General features: G+C 42.4%; 2 protein-coding genes across 2 annotated transcripts in view; one reads left to right on the top strand and one right to left on the bottom strand.

Annotated features, from left to right (window-relative positions):
* Positions 1 to 9436, bottom strand: part of LOC308319433 (GRAM domain-containing protein 2B) — a 48899-nt gene extending 39463 nt beyond the window's left edge. The window contains exon 1 of the mRNA XM_080769511.1: positions 9306 to 9436. The gene's annotated coding sequence lies outside the window, so the exon portion shown is untranslated. The remainder of the gene's footprint in view (positions 1 to 9305) is intronic.
* On the top strand, positions 307 to 26678 carry gipc3 (GIPC PDZ domain containing family, member 3; the record flags this gene model as incomplete). Its single annotated transcript, XM_080770492.1, has 6 exons — positions 307 to 603; positions 9331 to 9516; positions 11046 to 11226; positions 21520 to 21629; positions 22292 to 22373; positions 26527 to 26678. 6 exons carry the CDS (start codon positions 307 to 309, stop codon positions 26676 to 26678), a joined length of 1008 nt encoding a protein of 335 aa, XP_080626618.1.
* Positions 26679 to 26911: the final 233 nt, after the last annotated feature.

Raw genomic sequence — 26911 nt, 5'->3', positions numbered from 1 at the left:
GGTGTCACCCATACGATCTTCGGCTTGCAGAGTGTTGGGTTTCCAGCTGGCAAGGCCCCCGAAAGGCCTCCTCAGGCTGCTGTTACCTGGAGACTCTCATCACTAATTCAGCAGCCAAAGCTGCAGAGCTCTGGGTGGCTGCTTGGCTTGCTGGTTGGCTGCTTGGCTGGGTGAGTGTGTGTGTGTGTGTGTGTGTGTGTGTGGGGGAACAAGGACAATCGTCTATCGGTGACCAGGCCAGAGCAGCACAGCACACCACCAGAACGGCTCCCAGTAGAGCAGGACCATATCAGAGCTGGGGTTCCGATGCAGAACGGAGAGGCTATGAGCCCGCAGGACTCCAAGGCGGTAGCCGCCGCGGGGCCCCCGGAGGAACAGAGGGCCAACAACCACAGCCAGACTCACGGGAGCTCAGAGCCCTCGGCTCCACCGCTGCCACCTCCTTCGCCGCCTCCGCCCGGCCCCCCGGAGTACCCGAGGCCCCGGCTGGTCTTCCACACCCAACTGGCCCACGGCAGCCCCACGGGTCGCATCCACGGATTCACTAACGTCAAGGAGCTCTATGCCAAGATAGCCGAGGTTTTCAACATCTCCGCCTCAGAGGTGAGTCACAGTTCTGGGTCGATTCACTTATTATATCATAGTTGCATCATCATTTCTTTCATGGAAATGGGCTAACATTCTCTTTTCTTCCTTCTGTTACTAGTCAGCGAGGCCTTTGTGAAATGGGTGTTAGATTTCTATTGAGGCTAGTTTCCATGATACACTGTAAAAGATTGTTTGGCCTTGTTACTGTTTGCCAGACTTTGTACCCGTGTGAGCCTTGATCCTGATGAATAATAGCAACAAAATCACCAGATAATGATCTTCTGTCGGTAATCACCACATACAGTAGATGATATGGGCGAGTCATGTTGAAAGAGTCGAACAGACCTTGAGATGACGTTAAATGGTGCATTTATATTGCACTTTTTAGCAAAGCAAATTGTAATGTGCGTTACATCACCCGTTCACACACACTTTCCCAGACCAACATGCATGCTCATCGGGAGTCTTGCTCAAGGACACTTTGACACAAAGCCTGATTCCAAGCACCTGAGCCAGCACCTGAGCCAGTATTAGCATTTACGTTAGAGGTCATTTGTATCAACACAGTGAGGCTGGGTTGGCTTTGAAACGTGCCAAACTAATTTTACCAAATTCTCATTAGAGTTATTTGATCTCATATCATGAGTTATTTCTTCTTTTTGTTTTATCTCTATGGGGGATGATTCAAATCTTGTTGCAGCCACTAACAACTGCATATAAAGCAAAAGGGGAGGGGACATGACTTTGAGGAGATTGCAGAGGTAGGGGGGAGCCAGAATGTTATACCAGGAGGACTGGTGTATATGGTCTCTGGAACGGGTACTGGTGAGCAGGTGGTGCAAACCTTTTGCATTTGTGGCACCCCCATAGGAAGAAGTGACTAGAGAGTGTCCGTGAGCTCTAATAGCTCAACAAGCTATTCCAATTTGGAGTTTGATTGCATGTTGCGTTCATGATATATGGCTTTTTTATGGCAAGAAATAGTACCCTGAATCCCTGAATAGAACATTATGGAATATCAAAATCCTGCTTCACGCTCATTGTCACATGACTTTGATTAAATAAACAAAGAAAGACAAATAAATCATCACCTCCCTATGGATCTAATGAAGGTGACCCTCAATGTTTTTATTTTATTTTTACACCGCAATTGTAGCCAATCAGAATGGAGTATGACAAAACGGAATGATACATGTTCATCACATGACTACTGAGTAGTACTGACTACTGAAAACATATAGTAGCCTAATTTGTGTGAATTTGCGAATATGCTGTATATGGGCATGGTAAATGGTAAATGGTGCATTTATATAGCACGGCAGCGCCTTCGCCTTTATCCAAGGTGCTTTACATAGATTGTGCATTACATTCACACACACATTCATACACCGATGGCAGCGGAAACCATGCAAGGACACTTCGACACTCTGGGGGAGCCCGGGTTCGAACTGGCAACCTTGCGGTTACTATCCAGCCACTCTACCCCTGAGCCACTGCCACTGCCACTGATGCAGTTGCATTATTCATGATCCAAGGAATCCAGGGAAAAATAATTGTTGATTGTATGACTGAGTTACCGGCCAAAACGTAGCTCAGGCTGGTATTAAACCACAATGAAGCTGATTTGACCAATTTTGAGTGGCATGGCGTGTATTCATTGACAAATACTAGCAGACAGCAGTGTGTGTGTTTTTCTTTTGGTGGGTGGTGGGTTAAGATATTTTTGGGACTTTTTCGGCTTTTATTGATAGTAGTATACAGACAGGAAATGGGGAGAGAGAGGAGACGGGGAGTGACACCCGGCGAAGTTCGTCAGGATCGGGACTTGAACCCGTGACACGCTGTCAGGCTGCAATGGAGCCTATAGGTGCCCGGACCACTAGGGCAGCGGACCGGACCGGACCGGGCCGGGCCTGCACGGAACGTTTGATACGGACCGGTGCAGCAGTTTCCGAGATTAGCTGTGTACACAGACAGGCAGACAAACGGACACAGAGACGCATACACACACGGACGGACGGAGGGAGGGATGCACAACGCAGTAGCACGCACACAGTCAAACAGAGGTGAAAACATCTCCCTCTTCCGAAGAGAACAATATACAGATTAAAGGTATTGACTTTGCGATATGCATGCATGGAAAATGCATGGAAAATCTGTTTCACAAACCTAGGTTAGCCAAACCCTGTTACCATCCACACACACACACCAGCGAATAAGAAGCCTGTCTGTGACCTTGACCTGAACACCTGCAGTTGTGTTCTAGAACGTAGAAGGTCTCCAGCGGGACCCATCCTCCTCGCTGTGAGGTCACAGCAGGCAGGCAGCTGCATGGAACACATGGAACACCGGGCCAACGGCCTTGAGATGAAATGTACTGCATGAACTTCACACGCACACACGCACGCACACGCACACGCACACGCACACGCACACACACACACACACACACACACACACACACACACACACACACACACACACACACACACACACACACACACACACACACACACACACACACACACACACACAGCTGCTCTTAATGCCAGGACAGCCAGAGTCCACAAGGACAGCTGAGGTAGAGATAGGCCATGGCGGGGACTGAAATGGCGTGTCATGGAAAGAACTGTGGTGGAAAAAGTATTGACATTTTTTTACTTAAGTGAAAGTATCAATAATGCCATGTAGACATATACGCTGTTACAAGTAAAAGTCAGAAATTCTAAAATTACTTGTGTACAAAGTATTTGTAAAAGTACAAAAGTATTGGCATCAAAATGTACTTTAAATACCAAAAGTAAAAGTACTAATTAAGTTTTCAAATGTATACAAATATTTTGAAAATAGCAGATGGCTGAAGTGGTTAATGTAGGCCTATGGCCTATAATAATAATAATAATAATAATCCAAATCTACAAAGTAACTAGTAACTAAAAGTTTTCAAATAATTGTAGTGGAGTAAAAGTATTGAGTGTAGTAAAAGTATATGTAGGCCTACTTCGTTACTTTCCACCACTGTAATGGCTAAGTTTACACTATTTTTGTGTTTTATGTAAAATAACTGGTTTTAGATCTTGTTCACGTTTGGTATATGCTTAAATATGTACAGTACGTGTACCTTGAATTCATTGAGCCCAGTAGAACTGAACTGAACGGAAATGCATTGTTTTGGGCATTTGTATGCTTAATTTCAGAGGTATGGAAGTTTTCTAAACTAAAAGGCTGCAAGAGAGGCTAGCATGAAAGTCCATAAACAACAAAAACGTGTTGATGATGTACTTTTGAGGACCGAAATGTGAACTCTCTGTGTCACTTTGTCATTTTCTGCATTTTTGAAGGACATCTTAAGAGCCACAATGTTAATTTGTCTGTATGCTTAAATTCAGACAGGATAGTGTAGGAAAAGTAAGGGTCAAGGAGACATGCGAGCTAAGATGAGGGTCAGATACAAACCTGCATGGCCGTCCTTGTACTCTCTAGAAGCATACTATGTATGATCTATATGCACTGAACTGTCTGAGCCACCAGGCACCCCAAGTATGTTTACTTTAGATAAGAACGTCTTTGCTGATCCCCATAGGGAAATGCATGTGTGGTGCTGTAGTAGCACATCATTATAAGCATGAAACAAATGTTAAGAAAAACTAGAGTTTGACACTAGACATCTGCATTGTATATTCTATCAATAAATATAATGTATATGTTTCTAAGTGTCTATTTGTACGTCTCTAAATGTTTTGATGAATTGAACATGGCGGACCCTCTTGTAAACAAGTGTAATGCTTAATTGGGTCGTCCACTCACAGTTAACAGTTTGTGCTTGAAATGTACTGTAATTCTGCAAACTGTTAATAAATATTTAAATCAATCAATCAATCAATCTAAGCATGTTTACAAATTGCTTTACTGCTACGGTGATCATAAACCTCTTACAACACTGACAGACACTGTAGTAAAGACGTAGCATTGACGTTGGCGTTATCGTAATGCTTATCACCTAGCTGTGCGGTGGGACCTGTTGTAAACACATTCTGCACAAAGCTCTGGTCCTTGAATCAAAGTTGTATTCAGGTAGGAGGAGGTGTCAAGGACCAACAAGATGAACACAACTTACACAACAGATATGAATCCACTTTCAATTTCAGCTGTCCTTGAGAGCGTTATCTTAGCACACAGGTTCATTGTCAAACGAGAACCATTTTATTAGTTGTGTTGCTATAGGCAACACACTATTGTTCTCTGTCCGAGAATTGTTTTGCCAGCAAAGTGAACCTACTTTTTGTTAACTTTTGCACAACAGAAAAGTGAAGCTTTGGTCATGCTTCACACACTGTTGTCATGCTTCATATGACATCACAATATATAACGTAAAAGTTAAGACGGAATTCAGTTCCCAGTGGATTCACTCCCACTTTGAATGTTTTCAACCGATAATCACCACTATGTTCCTTAAGTTATCAGACCATGCAATGGAGAAATATGGACATTTCCTACATACTGCCTACAGCGAGTAGGCGACTAGGAAATGCAGAAGTGAAATTACTGCCACCGAGGCGAAAACAATGTGAAACTGCACTATACAACTTTGCTTTATGTCTACTTACGTGGCCAGTTAGGGATAGAGTTAGTGGTAAGGTGCGTTCAGACTTGGATGGTTAGAGCGGCGCGATTACATACAAAGTCAATTAATGCAAAGACGAGAAGTTGCGCGAACAGTCACGGCACGACCTGGTGCGTCACAAACAGGACGAACCGAGAGAATATATATATTCAGATCTGAACGCAGCTTTAGGGTTAGTAGTCAGACAACGCTCCTCTGTCGCTGTCAAAACAGTAGCCATCATCAACGCACAGAATGCAGCTACTGAGATCTTGGTAGGTCAGTAGACAGCTACTGAGGCCATTCAATGGTCTGATTAAACAGCATAATGTCCCATTCAGTGCATTGAAAGCATTCAAATCTGGTGGGGCAACCATACTTGCAATTTACCAGAATTGCACCTTTCTTTGCTGTCGGGCAGCCAGAAACCATATTCTAATATTTTGTGTTTGTTTTTTTTCGTATAAGAACGCCCTACTTAAAACATGTTGGGCATGCCGGCATGTTCTTGGGCACCTCTGTAGACCTTGCCACGCAAAAACAAAAAACCACAAATCACGGGTCCTGTGATGTGCCATCTTGAACCACATACACGCTGTATCCAAGAGGCCTGCCGTTTACGACATAGGCGGACAAGTGAAAAGGTTTGTGAAACGTAGACGTTTATCGCGGGAAATGTGTCAGACTAGCCCACAGCGTCACACAAAAGCATCAAAAGTAGAAGATCTGCAAGCTCTAAACGAGCGTTTCGAGCTTGTAGATCTGCTGCTTTTGCTAAGTTTCCACCTGACAGAGGCAATTAGTGGGCTCGATCACTTCAGAGAGCCTCGTTAGGTCATGCACTTTGCTGCTTGCTTTCTCTCTCTCTCTCTCTCTCTCTCCCTCTCTCTCAATTAAATTATTTTGAGAATCACACTGTAGCTCTTCTTAATAGGAACCTTTTGACATTTCTTTCAGGAAGAGATCAAACCAAAACATTTCTGCAGGAACAGTACCCATTAAGTTAACAGTAGAATAATACATCCATCATACGGTATTCATACCCTGTTCTCCATGTACAATGCTGCTCAATAAAGGTATTTACAAAGACATGTAATCTCTACAAGGGAAGATGAAAACCAGGCAGAGAACACAAAACAATATTAGAGGCTGAGGGAATGTCAAGAGAGACCATGTTGCCTCTGTTGGGTGGAAACCTCATATGCCAACACTGTTCATTTTCAGGATTCCAATTCCAAAATAGCGAAATCTACAAGCTCAAAACGCGCCGCTTCACGCCACATTTCGAGCTTGTAGATCTGATACTTTTAATCATTCTTACCAAAAGTAAGACTCATAGCAGAATGTTCCATTCCAAGATTTCAAATCTATAATAATCTTTTGAAAAAAGCAGATCTACAAGCTCACAATGTGTAGCATGTATATAGGGCTGAAGTATGTATGTGTTGTAATATTAATAAAAATCTACAAAGTAACTATAGTAACTTGAGTTTCCAAATAAACGTAGTGGAGTAAAAGTGCAATATTTGGATCCGAGATGTAGTGGAGTAGTGAAGCAGAAGTATTGGAAAACCGGTACAAACAGCCGTTTCGACCGAAAATCAACCGATAATTCCCAGTAGGTTACTTATTACGTCGATTCTATCCAGCCGATCAGTTCGTCTGGAGCCTACTGGCTGCGATTGGCGTTGATGACACGTTAACTGATCTTATCGGTCTACTCAGGTCTATTGGACATGCTGGGAGCCTACTGAAAACGACAAGCCTCCTCATACCCTCCCCTAAACTTAACCGCAAGCATGTCGCAGCGCGGTCCTAATATTAACGCATGTTCGCCAACCTTAATCCTGTCGGGTTTTTTTATCAGTCGGCAGAGAATGCCCATACTCGTCGAAAACAATCATACTGATACTAAGTGATCACTGCGATCTTGTCTATTGATAACAGTCGAATCGGGTGTACAAAAGGTATTGCATAGCCGGTTGGGTCATGGATCTCCAACTTCCATCGTTACCGACTTGGTGCTGCCAGGCACGGGTCTATAGTTGAAGTACAATACAAATACCTCAAAGTTGTACTTCAGTACAGTACTTACGTAAATGCACTTAGTTACTTAGTTTACACCACTGTTTTTTGGAGTAAAAACTCTACACACTGTAGAGGTCACTGAGTGTATACGTGCCTCAGGCGAGCTCAGACGTACGTCATTGTTTCGTGGATTTGTTGAGCAGACTACTGCCTGTCCTCGGGCCTGTTTGGGCTGCCTCCACAAGCGGTGTTCAATTTCGTAGCGTTCATGTAGTCAGTGTGTCGGATGACCCTGAACTCCAATCAGACAGACAGCACAACACAAGACACTACAGCGTCTGTCTGTGTACCCAACAAGTAGACTACTACTGCATTGTGTGAAGAAGAGATAGCTGTAGGCTATCTAAAAAAAAACTCATATTCAGGTGCCAGTTGTTGTTGTTTTTAAGATTTTGTGGACTGTATCACTTGAAAGTATACTGCACTATTTACACAACATACTTTAGTATACAGTTAGGCCTATAGCCCTCTATAACGCTGCAATTTAGCCAAGTAAATATTAGTTAAGTAGTCTTAGCCTTAAATAGATATTTTAAATAGTATTTTTCTTCTTTTGACCTTTGTATTTATGCTTTGTTTTCCTGGTGTAATGTGCTCTATGGTTGATTTTCTCCCTTCAGGGACAGTGGATGTCTTTGCTAAATCCGGTGTTTTTACATTACATTAATATTGTTCATTACTAGGGATGCACCGATGTGTCGGCCACTTACCGGTATCGGCCGATATATGCAGTTATCGGTCAATATTGGTATCGCCAAAAAAAACTGACATGAACCGATGTCAGTAGCTGATATTTATCTGTCGTTGATAAGCATACATTTTGCCTTGGCTATGTTGGTTATCTGTAGACTACCAAGCTGTAGATTCTGAACATACATTTATTGTATTGAAGATGTATTTGTTTCCCTGGCACGAAATGAGAAATAAAAACATCAAAAACTGAATATATCGGTATCACATATATCGGTATCAGTATCGGCTCAATTGATATTTTAAACATGGGTGCATCCCTATTCATTACTATGCAGTGTTCCGACCAAAATGAAGAAGTAAAGTAAAGTGGACTCTGTAGTGTTGCTAATACACTGATCCATACGTTAAAACTCAGTTGATGATTTCCTGTTTTGGGCTATATAGAAGTGTATATCTTTATTTGTCTCTAAATGTTATGATGAATGAAAATGGTGGACCCTCTTGTAAACAAGTGTAATGCTTTATGGTGTCGTCCCCTCAAAACTTAACAGTTTTTGTGTCGAGTTGTGCTTGAAATACTGTAATTCTGCAAACTGTTAATAAATACTTCAATCAATCAATCAATCAATCAATCATTTAACCAAATCAGGATTTTCCAACTTCTTTCTCTTACATGTTGCTTGTGTGCTCAAAATACTTCTACAGCTGCACACACTTTTACTGAATAAAACAAGCTAGCTAAATAAATGGTTTAGAATATTTGAATATGAAGCTTTATGACCAGACCACCCAGAACTCATCTGAATTACAAACCATGGCCTACATACTGTACAGTACAGGCAGACTATTATAGTCCCCTTGACTACCAACTGCCCTCTGCTGGTGAGATTATGTACAGCACAACTAGCATGTGCAATGCATCCCTGCTGGTGCTGGTTCAAGCAGTGTGTTGCATAGACCACATTATATTATGTTTACTCTGTTCTGCCTTACTAGGGTTAATAAATAAAACCTTACGTACGATACAACCTCTCCAATTAAGTCAGACTGTGTAACCTTTTCAATTAAACACGCTACTTTTAATATAATCGTTCGCTGTTAAATCTTTAACAATAACTGTTCTGCATAAATGTGTTTTTTAAACATTATTTTATATTCAAGTCGGGGGACAGGCGCTCGGGTGACACTGTCCACTACCGCGGAGGTTGTGGGTTCGAATCCACGTGGTGCATCCGGATTGGATGAGCGTCTACAAACGAACTCAATTAGCCTGTGTTCGGGGGAGGGAAAAGAAAGAAAGAAAAGAAAAGAAAAGAAAAGAAAAACAACTAACTTGTTTCCTCGTGTCTCTCCATCAGATCCTGTTCTGCACCTTGAACTCCCACAAGGTGGACATGCAGAAGCTGCTGGGGGGACAGATCGGCCTGGAGGACTTCATCTTCGCCCACGTCAGAGGAGAGACCAAGGAGGTGGAGGTCACCAAGACGGAGGACGCCCTGGGCCTCACCATCACGGACAACGGGGCCGGATACGCCTTCATTAAGGTGAACAATCACACAATAACATGCTTTTGACATGAGGAGACATCACTATCCTATCATATATATGGGCTATATACACAGAATAACTCTCCCTGCTTCTGGGCCACTTCCCTACTTCCTTCACAGGTGTAACGTACTATAGAGTAATACAAGGATAGAGACCGAACCGGAGCAAACCCCCCGCTATTCATTTCAATAGAAGTTGCTCAGTGGCATTTTGGTTTTGAAGCACCCGGAAGACTGCCGGAAGTGCAATCATAACTCAATGGCTCGAGCGAGCGTTTAGCCTAGCCTAGCCCGGACCTAAAATGTGAGGTCCGGGTCATGAACGTCCGTCCACCTCCATGAAAGTGCTGCAGTTCCATTTTTCGCCAGTAGGTAGTGGCAGCTTCCTTACTGGGGGCTTGGTGTAACTGATGATACTAATTGTCTCCACCAGGCCGAAGGCATGGGGAGAGTATGTTTTGCACTCCATCTGTCCGTCCGTCACCGTGTGTCCGTCCGTCTGTCCGTGTGTGTGTGTGTGTGTCCGTCTGTGGACAGCTAATCTCTGGCACCGTTGGCTTGCTCACAGCCAAACTCTTCACACACACTCCCTGGATGCCAGGCTTTGTTTTAAACAAAATGCAGCAAATCATGAACACATTGTGTTATTTCTGTGACATTTTGCACGCATCTTCCCAAATCAGCCACATCATGGCGCGATATCTGCCCGATTCGTGTTTTTACCTATAACTGCACCGATCTGTGTAAAACGTTGTATGCACACTTCCTAGAGGCCAAGGAAAAACCTTTGCCCGGTATTTTTCCACATCTCCTCTTCATAGCGCCACCAGGAGGCTGATTTATGTAAGCTAAAACAATTATTTTATATTATTCCTTCGGATTTTATCCAAATACAATATCATGCAAATCGGTACACATGATCTCTATAGTCATGTGATCAAGACGCGTCTGTCATTTCTCATATTCCATCCTGATTAGCAAAGTTTTCATAGTGGGCCGTTTTGTCCAAAATGACGCAAATCATCAACGCAGTGGCCGATTGCAGTGAAACTGTGCACACATATTCGCACTAGGCTGAGGAAGAAATACCACTAGCCATTTTTCAAATCAGCCTCATAGTCGCGCTATAACAGGCAGAGTCGTGTCTTTACATATTACTGCACCAATCTCCGTAAGAACGTTGTTCCCTACAGGCCAAGGGAAAACGTCTGGCCTGCATTAGATTTTAGAGCCTTTTAGAGCACTTTTTCTAGTTAAGGCTCTGTTCCATTTAGTGTGCAGTAGTTCACAAGCTTTTTAATTTCAAGGACCCCCATAACTCTGAGCTGGCAGTTATGCCAGCTCCAATGCACAGGTGCACTGAGAGATGCAATTAACCTGTCCAGAACAATACACCCACGGTAGCACGTGTGCACACGAGCGTGATGTGACAATAAAGATGGCGCTGATGCTGAGCTCCTACCTTTTTGTCTGGTTTTTAAGCACCATAATTTCACAAACGGTGTGCATGTGTTCCTCTTCACCAGAGGATAAAAGAAGGGAGCACCATAGACCATCTGAAGTTGGTATGTGTGGGCGACCACATCGAGGCCATCAACGACCAGAGCATCGTGGGCTGCCGGCACTACGAGGTGGCCAAGATGCTGAAGGAGCAGCCCAGAGGGATTCCCTTCACGTTGCGACTGGTGGGGCCCAAGAAGGCGTTCGGTGAGTTTACCGTTACTCCAAGAGTTGTTGGGGCGCGTCGGCGGCCGGCCCGGATAGTGTGTCACAAAGTGAACGACTTAATGGCAGGTTTGATTCCAGCCGGTGAGCCCTGTGCATGCTGCGTGTCCTTAATCCTACCCTGCTCTCAGTTTACTGTCTCTCTCTCTCTCGGAGTCTAGTCTCTAGTGTATAGGTGTCTGGAATCCACCCAGGGCTCTGTACTAGGCCCTCTACCGTTCTTTAGCTCTACGCCAGTGGTTCTCAAACCTTTTCATTTCAAAGACCCCCAGTTTAAAAAGCGTTATATGCCACGGACCCCCATAACTCTGAGCGGGTTCATTTGGCAGCAGGGGAAAAAGTACCCAAATGTTTTACTTAACCCGCTTATGGCCAACGACGTGTTTTTTGACGTGCTATCAACTAATCCCTCAAGGCCAAGGACGTTGTGGACGTGGTAGACAATAATTCCAAAAAAAATTAATAAAATTATAATTTTTTTCCGATTTCTTTGCATTTTATTTTTTATTTTTATGTAATCTACTAAAAACCGGCCGAAATCCGCGCGATCGTGCACTATCGTGCATGCGCGCCGTCTCTATGTGAATCGCGGCAAAAAATCTGATATTTTGGGATCTTCTGGGCTCGATTTGGGTGATTTTAGACTAACTTATGATGAAGCTATTGTTAGCCTAGCATTCCCACAGAGTGAGGCTATCTTGTAGGGGACAATCTTTCATTGGTTGTTTACGTCATTTTGAACCGGAAGTGTTATACCAGTTTACACATTTTAGAGATTTTCAGCATAATGGTACGTTCCCGCCATCTGGTGTAAATCGTGGGGTACTACTTGAAAATGACTATAAAAGATGGCGTGATTGTATTTTAACGCAGAAGTTTATTTTTGCATAAAAATTATGAATTAAGAAATGGGGCTTTCGCCAGAATTGGCTGGCGTTGGCCAGCAATCTAATGGCAATCTAAAAATGTGAGATGTGACCACAATGTCACAGATTGTCTCATTTTGAAGCTGCAAGTCTGTAGTTTACAATGATATAAAAATCTTCTTTCTAGCATTTGCCATTATTTATTAATAAGCATTTTAATACACCTTGGTTTCAGTGAACTAAAATGCTTCATTTTTGCTATAAGTGCTATAAGTAAACGATGGAACATGCTAGAGACATGGTTCTAATTTATTTGTAAAGTGAAGAAATGCAGCTTGAAAATGAGATATTTGGTGATATTGTGCTCATATCGCACATATTTCTATTGTCATTCAAAAAGTCGCCAAATCTGGCCTAAGCCACAAAAAGATGTGATTTAAGGCTGGTAATAAGAGGGTTTTAAGTAAAGTGTCAATACTGCAATATATATAGAAATACTCTGTTACAACTACAAGTAATAATTCATAATTCCACGTTTACTTGACTAAAGATACAAAAAGTACTAATTTAAAGTTTTCACATGTATAATAATGTTTTGAAAATAGCAGATCTACAGCGCATCGCGTCACATTGTGAGCTTGTGTGTGTGTGTGTGTGTGTGTGTGTGTGTGTGTGTGTGTGTGTGTGTGTGTGTGTGTGTGTGTGTGTGTGTGTGTGTGTGTGTGTGTGTGTGTGTGTGCGTGTGTAGCCTTGAAAAGTTTCTTTAGTGAATGAATGGATAAATATACTGTATACAGTACATTGTGCAGCAATTTGTGTTTTATTCTATTTGGGACCACCTGTGTAAAAATAGATGCAGAGGCACTGTATCAGCAGCCTCTATCAGATAGGAGGACTTATGTTATGAAACATTATGTTTTGAAAACATATTACATCATATGAGCAGCTGTGACCTAGATATCCTACAGTCAGTGCTGGACACCATTTCTAATTAGTTTCTAATTATCACCTTGGTATGGTATGGTTAATACAATATAACTTAAAATAAGTGGTTGTATTTTGTCTCCCTGCTCTTCTATTGAGACATTTAGATTGTGCCAAAGGTCAAGGATCTGACCTGATGGTCAAGATTCAATGTATCCCCTGTAGGCTACTGAGCAAGCAGGACGGCTCCATTAGTTCAATGGTAAATATTTCAGCTCTTAGCCTCTTGCACAGGAAACTGGATTCAAATCGGTGGTAGAAGAGGGAAGTTGCATATAGTTCTGTTTAATGCTAACGGCTACAAGCTTCTTGTCATTCGATCATTTCCTGTTTCAGAATGACAGTCGCATTCCAATGCATCTCATGGTAACATATTAGCACCACAAAGGCCCTAAAAACAGGGCTTCAGACATCCCAAAGTAATATAAAAAAACTGATCAGGCTACGTACTGCTTGGCCTCACTCTTACAACTCACCTTACCGCTGCTCATTGTGATCGTTTGGGATGGCTTAGGGTAGACGACAGGGTACGTTTGGGATGGCTTAGGGCAGACGACAGGGTAGCAACTTGCAATGGGCCTGGTCTACACCACAAAGACGCCTCTTCCAAACCACACCACACAAATTCTGCAAACAAAACAAAAGTCTGTGTGGTTGCCTCTAGTTGGTGTGTGAATAGAAATGCTAATATCAGTGGTTCTCAAACTTTATAAAGTCAAGAAAGACCCACACATTGATATGTATTTATTTAGCCGCAGACCCCCACCTGAAAGGGTGTGTGCCAGGGTCCCCCATATTTTCAAATATTTTCAAAAATAGCAGATGTAAAAGCTTGTATGTATGTTGTTGATCTTCTATGTTTGTGCTCTGAACTCTGAAGTACTGTACTAACAGACAATTATTACTTGTTCTGTAAGGTTATGTTGGGTTAAGCTACAGCACACAACAGCTGTGGCCTAGAAATCCTAAATGAAAATTATATAGGTCTATGTGAAAAAACATAACGTGATCATTGCTGAAAATGTGATCTGGTAAGGCAATGCCTCCCTCTGCTGACAGGATTAGGGTATTGCAATCATACTGTACTGTACAATTTATAGGATATAGAGTTATATCAAAACCCCATGGAATAGGCTATTGAGAAATAACTATGGCATATTTGGCGTATATTATATTAGCCAGGGAAATACAAATATAATCAGAATTCATTTCTAAGCCATGATATAGTCACTTTTTATTTTATTTTTAATCCCACGATTTCTTTGTAACCCATTTTCACCCCTGTGTCAATTATCTAATGTGATCCTGGGCTCTACACACCCTCCGTAACCTGGGGAGCGCAACGGACTTGAACTCATGCTTCCTTCATGCATGAGTGTCCAAGTTGCTCCTTTACACCTGACAGGGGGGAGTTTCCCTGGTTGGACGTAGCGTGTGGAAGGAACACGTTATTCCAAACAGTTCCTTCCCCTCAATCCTGCCAGGGGGAGGCAGTTTAGAGACCAGGATATTTTTTTAATTTTAAGAGGGCGATACATATAGACTATGATTTGAAAACCCCTGCCTTTTGTCCCAGGAAGCCCTTGAAGTGTTTTCTGGAATGCATTTGTCTTTGGTAATCAATCAGAGTGTGAGTGGGATTTGAAGTGGTTAGCGTGTATAGCCTTGGCTCACTCAGACCATGAGGTGATGGCAGCCAGACAGACAGGAGGATGTTCATAATATATCAGTAGGGTGGACTAGTTTGCTGTCAGGCAGAAACCTCTTATCTCCATATTAACCTTTTGTGTTTTTTGTCATAAATGAACACCCTGACCCTACTTGATCTTACTACAGCCTCACAAAAGCATCAAAAGTAGCAAATCCACAATATCGAAATATGGCGCAAAGCAACGTGGTTGAGCTTGTGGAGCCGATACGTTTGATGCTTTTGAATTTGAATCCTGAAAAGTAACAGTGTCAGACATCATACGAGGTTTCCACCTGACAGAGAGGATTTAGAAAGTGTTCCATGAGCGGAAGCCAAGGTCAAGTGTTACTTTTCACTTCAACACCCACTGTGTGTTCACAGACAGTCATGTCTCCTAAGCAAAGTCTGAGCTGGATTACAGGAATGGGAAATGCATGGGATGGTACAGGGCCGGGCAAATTAACTGAAAACTAATATTTAGAAGCGATACCCGACTTAACCTCACTCATGTAGGTTACATGAATAATAAATATTAAAGCAGTTATTTTCTTATCTATTAAATCCACATGAAAATATTCTATTATATTTTTTTGTAATAATCAACTGAAATTAGACTGATTAATTACAATTTAGCAGACGCTCTTAATCCAGAGCGATTTACAGTAAGCAAGAACAATTGGTAATACATCAAATACATAAAAAGGATCATAAGTAAGCTAAGAACCATAACCGTATAATATCTGTACAATGAAATGTATACACTATAGAATGCTATGTCTACATATGCCATCTAATTAACCACTTAAACCAGTATTATACTTCATTGTACAATGGTGGCGTACAAAAATAGCCTCTCTACAAGCTCACAACGTGTCACATCGTAACTCAAAGAGCTTGTAGATCTGTGATTTTGAAGTCGTATATCTCTCAGTGCTAGGATGATAGGTGAGGAAACAGTAACCTGCAACCTGGTGTTGACGTTTTTCTGCACAGTGCAGGATAGTTGTACATACATACATACATACATACATACATACATACATACATATTATATTAGGTATGCGGTCTAGCCTAACTTGGACTCAGGGGGGTGGACGCCTCTGCCTTGCATAGTCCCCAGTAAATAGGCATTGCCCTTCACTGGTAACCCTATTTTGGAGTAGTTTTAAATAAATTAAGGTATGGTGGGCTGGGCTTTTTACAAAAAAGCCCCCCCTTTTAAATACTACACACATACATACACATACATATCTACATGCATACATTTCAGAAGTTTTAGCAGTTTTGAAGGACCCACTTTTAGGCCAGTGCACCAGAGCAAACTCTTGCCTTTTTTTAAACCCTACCCATTTTAACCAAATACATACATACATACATACATACATACATACATACATACATACATACATACATAGATAGATATTACATACACCCTAACCCTAACCTCACTCCTAGCTTTCCTCCCCAGCCACCTCAGAGCATGCACCCGTATCAGAGGCCTCTCTCTAGCGCAGGGACAGGGACGGACCTGGACGGGGCCCACACATTACCCTCTCCTCTATGTCTTCCCTCCTCCAACTCTTCTTCTCCTACCATCCAGGCCATCGGCTCCTCTACCATTACAACACTACTCCCATTCATAACCACATTTTCACATACACTCCAACCACTACACCACAAGTTTAAACATAATTTCACCACTACACAACAATCCTACCCCCCATTACAAACACATCAGGTCATTTCAGCACTGGGAACCTGGGAGACCTCCTTGTGCATTCCAAATTTTCCACTCTACCCCCCAAGCCCCCTCAGCCACATACACTCCATTTCAAACCCCGCAAATTCATCAACAACCCACATAGTCACACTTCCTCCCCCATCACGGATCCCCTGTCTCTGACCACCCCCAATATAGTTTACATTATCACCTGGAACGCCCACTGAGTTGCAAAAAGAATGCTGTTTTGCCACTCAGTCTAGATGAGGGGTGCGTGTCCTGATGGGAAAATCATGCCTGTGCATACTATTACATTGGAATGAATGAGCCCGGTTGGAAAGTGTCCAAGTGGTAGAGGGCAGGGCTTTGCTAAAGGTGAATTGTAGTTTTGTTACTGACATTTTCCACTTAAGGTGCATACAGAGGACAATGAGGTGAAACATTTTTATTCTGTGAACTAAGACATTTGGTATGTGGCACAGGTCCCTCCAGCATACGCCCAGCACACCTCGGCCAAAACACTAATCTGTTCCGCGACACTCAGTTCCCCTTTAAACAAAATGTACTTCGATTGTGTCTGTCGCTAAGGACTTTTAACATCAGTTCCCCATTTCATGAAGTGCTTCAGCTCGAGACAAAAGCTTTATTTACCCCAACTGAGTCTGCCAGGAAGTGGATGGGGGAAAAGGCTCTTAATATAGGTGACTGGAGACCACAGCTAATTGACCTGCATCGCCTACACCCTTGTTTATCAGACAGGAAAAGACACATCCGGTGGCCTGTGGGTTGGTTTCCTGCTAATAGTTTTACATATTGTTTTGTTCACAATCACTAGGCCCTAATCTTATGTTGCTGTGGAAAAATATAATTAATTAAACTACATTTATACAGCTATTTACATTCGAAGAAGCCTTAAACAGATACTGATCCCTCAGCGTTGATAAAAACTCAGTACTGACAGCCTTTCTTATTAGTGTTTCTATTTAGTGCCAAAATTAGGGCCTTCCAGTTAAAGGGATCTTAATGCTACAGATACGAGTCTCGAGTCTAGACAATATGCTTCTAATTTTGGGGCAACAGATTGTGGAAGGCACGTTCCTATTTCAGAATGACCATTCCACAGAGATGTTATCGAACTGGTGAAAAGCTGTACAACAATAGTGAAGAATAGTTATAGCATCACCAGGGGACCAATGGAATATCAACATATATGATGACCTGCTTCCATTCCATCACAAGAGCATGGAGGTCAGAGACTATAGGGCTGCCAACCAACCCAAATTCAAATAATGGACACCCGGGCCGAAAATTAAGGGACGCACAGAAAAGGTTAATATGTCACTGTATATGTATAGTTTTTGTATATTATACCAGCAAGTGGCCTCGCCCTAAAGGGCAAGGTCGCGTGCACGCATATGCCTGGGTGACAGCAGGCGGCAGACTGCTGGGCGAGCACTGGCATCACTGTCATGAAAAAGGACACAGTCTTCTGCAAACTGCTGACACAGAATTTGGAAGCACTAGAAATGTAATTGTACCTGAAATAATATAATTCACTGGAACAAAAGGGCAGTATGAAGAAACACTAATTAGAAAGGGTGTCCACTATCCTGACTATTAACCACCACTGACTATTTACCAGCCTTGACAGCGGGGCTGCATGTTTTCACTTTGTGAGTGTATGCAGTGTTTGCATGTAGAATGTGATTGTCACCACAATAGAGTCACATCCGTGCGAGATGCATTCATGAAATGTTACATGATGTGGTGTAGTACTGATTTGTATGGTTCGTTCAGGCTTGGCTCGAGGTTTAAATGACTGAGCCGAGGGCAGTTGAAAATGGCAAGGTGGCACATCATAGTAAAACAATATGTACATATAAAACTTAAACTGAGGGGGCAGAATTTGCAACTGAGGATGCCAAAGACCCCCTCTCGCACCCCCGTGGCGACGGTATGGTTTGAGAAAGTGGCTTTGGAAGTAGGGGGTAAACAGATACTGGCTGGCAGATATTTGTTTAGCATTGCTACTGTACTAAAAAGATTTCATTAATAACTGCAGAGCCAATGAAAAAAAGGTTTTAACTATTTCGCTAATAGGCCTACCTCATCATTGTACATCATTGGGATTGTACCTTCAGATATTCAGAAATCAAGGAGCTAACTTTCTTTTTCTGTAAGATTTGAGGTATGAAAAATAAAGTAGACCGAGGATGATTGAGTACATTTGGCACAGTTCCCCGGTTTCACATTCCTGTTTCCTGCTTATAACCAGGGCACAAGATATGTTCTTTAGTTTGGTAAAGACTAATATTTGCAGTATTTTATCATATTTTCTAGTATTTAAAAAAAAATCCTTCATACCAAACGCCATTAAGGCACTAAATGATACCATGTCTCGCTATATTTGCCGTTTTTCCTTTGTATTTGCCACTGTTGTCCTGCACTTTTTTGCCATGAGAAAATAATTGTGTAAGTGTTGTTGCTGTTGTTGTAACTGTCTGTTTTTTACTGTTTGAGACCGAAGACAAATTTCCACAAGTGGACAATAAATGAAACTAACTAACTAATACTAACCAAGTACTACTAGCCTACTAAACAATGTTTGCTCTACTTTATTAAGTAAAGATAATGTTTGTATAATCAATACGTTATTGTAAAGAGTGTCGTTTGTAGTATTTTGTAATAATGTGGTCATCTTGGCATTGGGAATTAATGTGTGTCCCATATGCCATCACATTCAACAAGCTTCAAACAGCTGCAACAATATTACAAGACCTTTTAAAATGAGGTGCAAAGGTTATTTTTATTTTACAAGCTAATGGCTTTAATCCGCTAAGACGTCTGAAGTGCACGGTATCTCACAGCTCATTACGATGGGTGATGCGATGCGTGATGTGTGTGCAAAAATGTCCAGTGAAGATATGGAGATAAAACCTTCAAAGCCTGCTGTTGCCTCCGCTTGTGTCTGAACTTCCAAGACACTATCCGGTGTTAAAATGTCACTGGGGAGTGACATGCCACTTCATAGGCCACTGTATATGTTATCGCAACTGCTTGGGGATTTAAAGACTGCACGTAAAAGTCAACCGTTAACAGTTACCAGTTTTTATGTAACTGACCTTCCTACCCCAAGCCCAAGCATGATGAATTTATAGGTGTCAAAGTGTCTTAATCAAGAACAGTTTGACACAAAGCCAGGAGGACCCCGGGCTTGCCTTGAACCATAGGAACATAGGACACCTTAAACTCCAGACTAAATAACATGTAGGCTCATTTTCCTACTTATATTGATCCCAAATGACTTGCCATGGGGTCTATTTCACAGAATTGCCCGTCTCTCCGTCATCCAGTTACCCCAGCATAGCATAGTGTGGAGCCCATGAGCTGCATGTTATTTAGGCTGTCCTTTAAGCCACTGACTTCTGCATCCTGAGCCATTGCCGCCCTGAATCTAAAACAAAAATACATAAATAGAAGGGTGATTTGACAGGACCCCACACACCCACACCTTGTTAAAAAGGCAAAACCTGCCAATCATATTTTCCATTGGCTTGTGTAAGTAATTAATAATTGAAACCCCCCTCTGTGATGATTGCTGTTAGCATCCTCTTAATTGGATGTTTGATGGATTAGGTTAATAGGTTTCATGCATTAAAAGGTTTATTACACTAATTACACTACTGAATGCATACGGAGCATATCAGAGGCCAATACAACCAGCAGACATCAAAGGTTATTATTACAGAATACATGCAACATCGCAGACACATTCGTCTGTCTCAGTACTGGAGGACTCATGGTCACAAATGGAAGGTCATTTTACTTTCTTTTTAAAAACGGCAGTCAAGAGCTCCAGACAGTCTCTTCATCATGTTTTCTTTTTCTTTAAGGAGACGGCACAAAGGCTTATGAGGAATTCATACTCTCGCCGAAAATAGCAAATCAACAAGCCTGCAATTGGTCATGGATGCCACACAGTGTGAGCTTGTGGATCGGCTATTTTGGACGAAGTATAACTCAGACCTTCATGGGGGGGGGGGGAAGAGAGAGAGAGAGAGAGAGAGAGAGAGAGAGAGAGAGAGAGAGAGAGAGAGAGAGAGAGAGAGCGCGCAGGGGAATGTGATAAAGGAGAACATTGTGAGCAGACTCTGGCCAGATGGCATGCATGTGGTTATGGAGGCAGGGAGGCTACACAACCACCAGCCACAAGTGAAAAGCCATCATGCTGGCTTATTTCCACACAATGATCTGGAACTAAGGGCAGGCTGACTAATGACGGTATCACCACTGCCTCGGGACTTCCCCTGCTGTGGCAGCTTGTTCAAAACTTGACAAAGATGATAAAGATTAGACTAACAAAAGACTTCATCCATAATGATGCAGGGTTCCCACCCTTTTCGAGAAAGATTTTTCCAGGACATTTGAGAGAGAAAATAAATATTAGACCTTTATTGATCCCGTGAGGGAAATTCACTTTCAGCTTTATGCAGCGGATGGCTGCTCGGCAGTCGTGTAAAGTAAATAAGTGCATACTGTACAATTTTGCTCAGAGATATACTTCAATATGTTGACCGGAGTTATTCACATTCTTCATGTGTGTTCAGGTTTTGGTACCTAGAATTTGCCATTACATGAAATATGTGTCCTTGTCAATACACCGACATACATACCCAGCCGTTCGCAGTACTTGCGTGCTCTGCTTGCACAAGTAATGCAGGAGAGCACCTTGTTTCACTATAGTATTTTTATATGTTGAATGTTGATTTAGGCAATGCAATATACAGTAGATACCCACAGAAATGATTCAATCTAACATATGAACTGAATGTAGCTGAATGTGATTTACATTTCATTACAGTATTTCTATGCTGGATTTACGAAATCTATTAACCGAAAGCGTGGTCTTGAGTTCCAATCAAGATCACGTTATCTTTTTATTCACCATATCGTTCTTGCGTGCACGTGTGCGTGCGTGTGTGTGTGTGTGTGTGTGTGTGTGTGTGTGTGTCCAGACATGATTGGGATGAGGACAAGGGCGCCAAAGTCCAGCGAGGGCAAGATGGTGAATGGGAAGGAGACGCTGCGTCTACGTTCCAAAGGCACGGCTACCGTTCAGGAAACGGTGAGTTTCACAGTGACCTACTGACTGCAGAGTGCCAAATAATGATCGGCAGCACATATACACCGCACGCACGCACGCAAAACACTTCGTTTTCATTGTCATTTTGGCATGCAGCGACAAAATCAAAACAAAATACACCACCTGTATGTTAACAACCAGTAGTTTTTTTTTTTACAATAGAACAAATCATTCACACAATGGTCAGCTCCATGCCAAAGTGACACAAAACAAATCTGAAGCAGAACTTGGCTGTCTGCTGGGAATTAATTCCCTACCCTACTTTCAAATAAGTATAGCTTTGAGATGTAGTGGAGTATAAGTAAAAGTATTGAACATTTGAAATACTCCAGTAAAGTAAAACGAATACCTCACGTATAGTACAGTACTTGAGTAAATGTACTTTACTTTACACCCACTGAGTCAGAGCCAAAGGGGACTTCATCCATCTCCGTTTGAAAAAGATGAACGTTAATATAAAGACAAATGACAAACAACAGCCCCAGAATATCCTTCCCTATTATGCATTTCATGCACGAGGAGGCCGATTCCGACGGCCTAACAGAACATCTATATTTAGACTCTGAATGCCAATGATGCTTTTCAGTGAACCAAAGCAAACATCATATTTTTTCCTTCCTTCTTTCCTTCCTTCCCTACGCCAGCCCAATGAGTTTGAGGAGCAGGCCACGAGGAAAGTGGACGACCTTCTGGAGAGCTATATGGGAATCAGAGACTTGGAGCTGGGTAAGACCAGCCACACGCTAACGTCATCGTCTTTCCATTTAATTGCACAGGCCCAGAGTAGTGTTCTGTGGTAAAGAATTAATTTGCGCAGCGTTGATTTTGCCGACTGACACTATGACGAAAACTGTTCGTCTACTACCTTTTTTCACTGAGGAACACTGAATGAAAACTAAGCTATGATGATTAAATGGAGAGGAGATCCAGTAGAACTAAGAAGTGTCATTTCATGCTTGGTTGCGCTCGGGTGTCACTCTGACAAAAGCCGATCTACAAACTCACATGTCACATCGCGACCACTCGGCGCGGGCACTTCCTTGGCTTATGCCTCACTCGGGCGCATGGAACTAAATCTGCAATTTGCGCTGTACCATGGTCTACTGGTCAGTCTAGTACTGGTCTCCATTGTTTAGAAGTACTAGTCCTAATCATACTAGGCCTACGAATGGATATGATGCAGTGTCTATGTTCTAGTATAGGTCATGCTGGGCCTGCTATTTTGTGTTATGGTACAGTGTCAGTAGTGTACTGTACTATGTCTAATAAAGCTAGTTCAGGCAGACAACCTTTATGGTCATCGTTGTTGCTGGCACGCAGCCAAGCAGTGCATTTAGCTCAGCCGAGCACTCTAACAAACCACCTTCCCCGTGTTCGCGGAAGGGCGTTATAGCCTTAACTTAAAGAGCGAAGCCGTGATTTCTTCAAGGGTGGACAAAGGACAGCCTTAAAGTCTTTCAGGGCGCCGGAGACACCAAGCTGACTGTCTTGTCCATGGCTAACTGTTACACAAACTACATGGAGAAAAAGAATAAGATGCTTCACCTATTAAATGACTCAGCAAATGTGAGCCCCTCCCCCTCTAATTGACATGATCTTCCGCCTCACTACCACTGGTGGCGCTGTACACACACCACACATAACAAACAACCCATCTTCTGCCACAGCAGGCGCTAATTGGTGGCCAATCGGCCAGACCTCAGCTTGTGCGTCACAGACAATTAAAGGACATTTGGAAACAGGAGGCCTACGTGGCTGATCCTGCTAGTAGCATAGGCTTGTCTCAAACATTAAGTACACACGGCTTATGCAGTGAAACTGCAAAAGGCTCATTAATGTGAATTAAGTTTGGAAGAAAGTTCAGCACAGCATTGGCCTTCGCCAGCCAGTAGTCTACAGTATATTCTTTACAAACATAGTTAGTTAGTTACCGGTAGTTACAAACATACACTTCAGCATGAACTTCCAGAACGTGTCAGGGTTGACAATGAGAGGACCTTCGGATTCCCAGGTGTCTTCTGTTGCCCACAGGTACAGAAGGATGGGACCTGGGGTCGTTCTGGTGCCCTCCAGCGGAGGGAACTAGGGGTTCACTATGCCCTCCACTTTTGCAGTGGGGTGAAAAAAACAAACTAACAAACTAAAAACTAAAAACATTCATTAAAAACTAAGAAATCCCACTGTGGCTAATATGCTGCAATAACAGGCCTGAGATGTGAAATATGATATAATTTTACAGAAAGTACAACAGTACAAATAGTCAAATGCTTTACTATCTCGCGCCAGACGTGACTCCTCTGAGCATTTGAGCTTCTGACGGTGAGGAAGTAAACCGTAAACAATCATCAATAAGGAATGAAACAGAGTTATCTGATGCTGCCTGCAAGTTTGTAAACACGTTGCTAAGGAGATTCTGGCCTGGATGCAGTCGTTGCACTTGGCTCTTTATGTTGTTAAAACTGTTCAGCATCATTACAGAACCCTCATCATAAACACTCACAACAATTTGGGAGTTACATTTTCAGCCAACTTTAGACCACCATGTTTCCAATGGAGTGTTTTTGGTGTCTGATGGCAGAAAGCTACAGTACAGTATGTGATTAGTATTATTGCGTCTGGTGTGTGTGTGTGACCGTGAATGCACCTTAAAGCCCAAACCACACCAATGGGTCACCATGCAACTCCTTCCAACCAAACGGTTGCGAGTAGACGCATGTAGAGACGCATGTCTACATGCGTCTACTCGCATGTGGACCAATTGAATCACTCGTGTCGACATGCGCCACCATGCGGCGACAACGTGCAACAGGACATATCACACCGCTGGGACGAGCGCTAAAACCGTTCTAATGTCTGATGCGTCTCGATCCATTGGTGTGGTTTGTGCTTTAAAGAAGGAAGGGGTTAATTCTGCAGCTATAGAGCACACATTTCAATACGTGAGTTGACATCTGTAGCCTACTGCTTAATCTATATTGGAAGACAATATCGACAATATGTTGCTCACTGAAAATAACCCATCTACAGTATAAGCACAAGTTATGTGTTGTGTGGGGAAGTTTTTATTATTATTATTATTATTATTAAACAGAAAATATGAATACAAATCCCACTGCACAGGGGCTAATATAGCACGGTTTGGCCCAATATATAAATAGTACTGTATTATCGTCTCTGTCAGGTGGAAACCTCATAGCCTATGTCCAAAACAGCATTCAATTATTAAAATGTTGCAGATCTACAAGCTCAAAACGTTTCACGTTTCTATATCTGCTACTTGTGTGATGCTGTAGTATGATCAAGTAAGGCATTAATTTACGAAAAAAAAGAAAGAGAAAAAGAAAACACAAAAAGTGAAAATATGGACAGTAGTAAGAGGTTTCTGCCTGACGGCAACGATAAAATGTTACACACCATCAAGACGCCAGACATGATTCCGGAGTGAGCATATTGCAAGCCCCATTTGAGCTTCTGACAGCGAGGGAGAAAACAGTAAACATTCATCAATAATGAACAAATCCGAGTTATCTGATGCCGCCTGCAGTTTGTAAACACATTCCTGAGGAGAACCTAGGCTATTGGTTGATTCTGGTCTGGATTTAAGTTCTGGTTCTTCATGTTGTTAAAAACCACTAATCGGACAGCATCATTGCTGACATCGTAAATGTTCACAACAATTTGGAGCCTGCGGGAGTGTCTGGTGGCAAGATGCAGCCTGGATATTGTTATTCTTTTGCATATGGTGCCTTCATATCAGCATGACATGACAATTAGATTCCATGTTAGCTTTGTAGAAGCTAGCTTGTAGATCGGCTACTTTCGATGAGCGACACCAGCGCACAAAGTATAATTCAGGCTTTACACTGATTTACACCATCTCAAGGAACAAGTGCCCATGTACATTACACTGATTTACACCATCTCAAGGAACAAGTGCCCATGTACATGTCAAACTACTTCAATAACGTGAGATACACACACAGAACAAGTGCCCATGTACATGTCAAACTACTTTACACTGATTTACACCATCTCAAGGAACAAGTGCCCATGTACATGTACCATGTACCATGTACCATGTACATGTCAAACTACTGATTTACACCATCTCAAGGAACAAGTGCCCATGTACATGTCAAACTACTTCAATAACGTGAGATACACACACAGACACAACACAAGGCTTTACACGGATTTACACCATCTCAAGGAACAAGTGCCCATGTACATGTCAAACTACTTCAATAACGTGAGATACACTGATTTACACCATCTCAAGGAACAAGTGCCCATGTACATGTACCATGTACCATGTACCATGTACCATGTCAAACTACTTCAATAACGTCAGATACACACACAGGCACAACACAAGAGGGAGTTCCACTAATCTTGTTCAACCCAGAATTGGCACAAACATTGGGTTAAATCCGTTATAATTTGCCCTATACCAACAACAGCCATGAGAAAGTGAGACTCCTTGCCCTCCTTCAAAACTGCCAGAAAAGAGCAACTGGTCTTAGAAAAGTATTCTAAGCTTGACAAAATGACCCCCCCCCCCCCCCTACAAGGATTTATTTATGAAAAGTGATGGTTCCAGGCACATCCAGTTGGTCGCTGGCGCTGGACACAATAAATTACAGTTTAAAAATACACAACGCGCTGTGCAACGACACATATTTAACTAAGCACGTGAGTGTGAGTACTGACGACAAAGATTGGTTGGAGCAAAGCTGACTTTTTCCAATTTAAAATTATTTATTTAGCCACAAGGCTTTTGACAAGACCTTTTGTGCTATCCTTTTAGCATCATTGTAAAAATCGTACCACTGTACTATTTGCAAACTGTTAACAAATAATTCAATCAATCTCCTTGCAGCGACCACCATAGTGGAGGCAGGCAAGGACAAGAACAACCCTGACGACTTTGCAGAGGCGTTAGACTCGGTTTTGGGGGACTTCGCCTTCCCTGATGTTTTCCTGTTCGATGTGTGGGGCGCCATCGGGGACGTGAAGAATGGCAGAACTTAGAGATGTCTATATTTCTCAGAGATAGCACTAGATCAGTGCTTCTCTTCTGTTCTTTCTAAGCCCTTTAACATGTGCCCTGTGCAGTTCCTTGTCTTAATTTGCCATAATAGCATCAAATGCCCCATAATGAAGCCTACTTTTCCTTTGTTGTACGACAGTGTTGTGTGCGCCAAAACTACCGAACCTACAAGCTCTCAACGCGTTGCATGTGCGATGCGTAGTGAGCATGTGGA

This window comes from Protomyctophum bolini, assembly GCF_963924005.1.
Source record: "Protomyctophum bolini genome assembly, chromosome: 8".
NCBI classification, from domain to species: domain Eukaryota; kingdom Metazoa; phylum Chordata; class Actinopteri; order Myctophiformes; family Myctophidae; genus Protomyctophum; species Protomyctophum bolini.
This window is presented reverse-complemented; position numbering and strand designations above follow the sequence as displayed.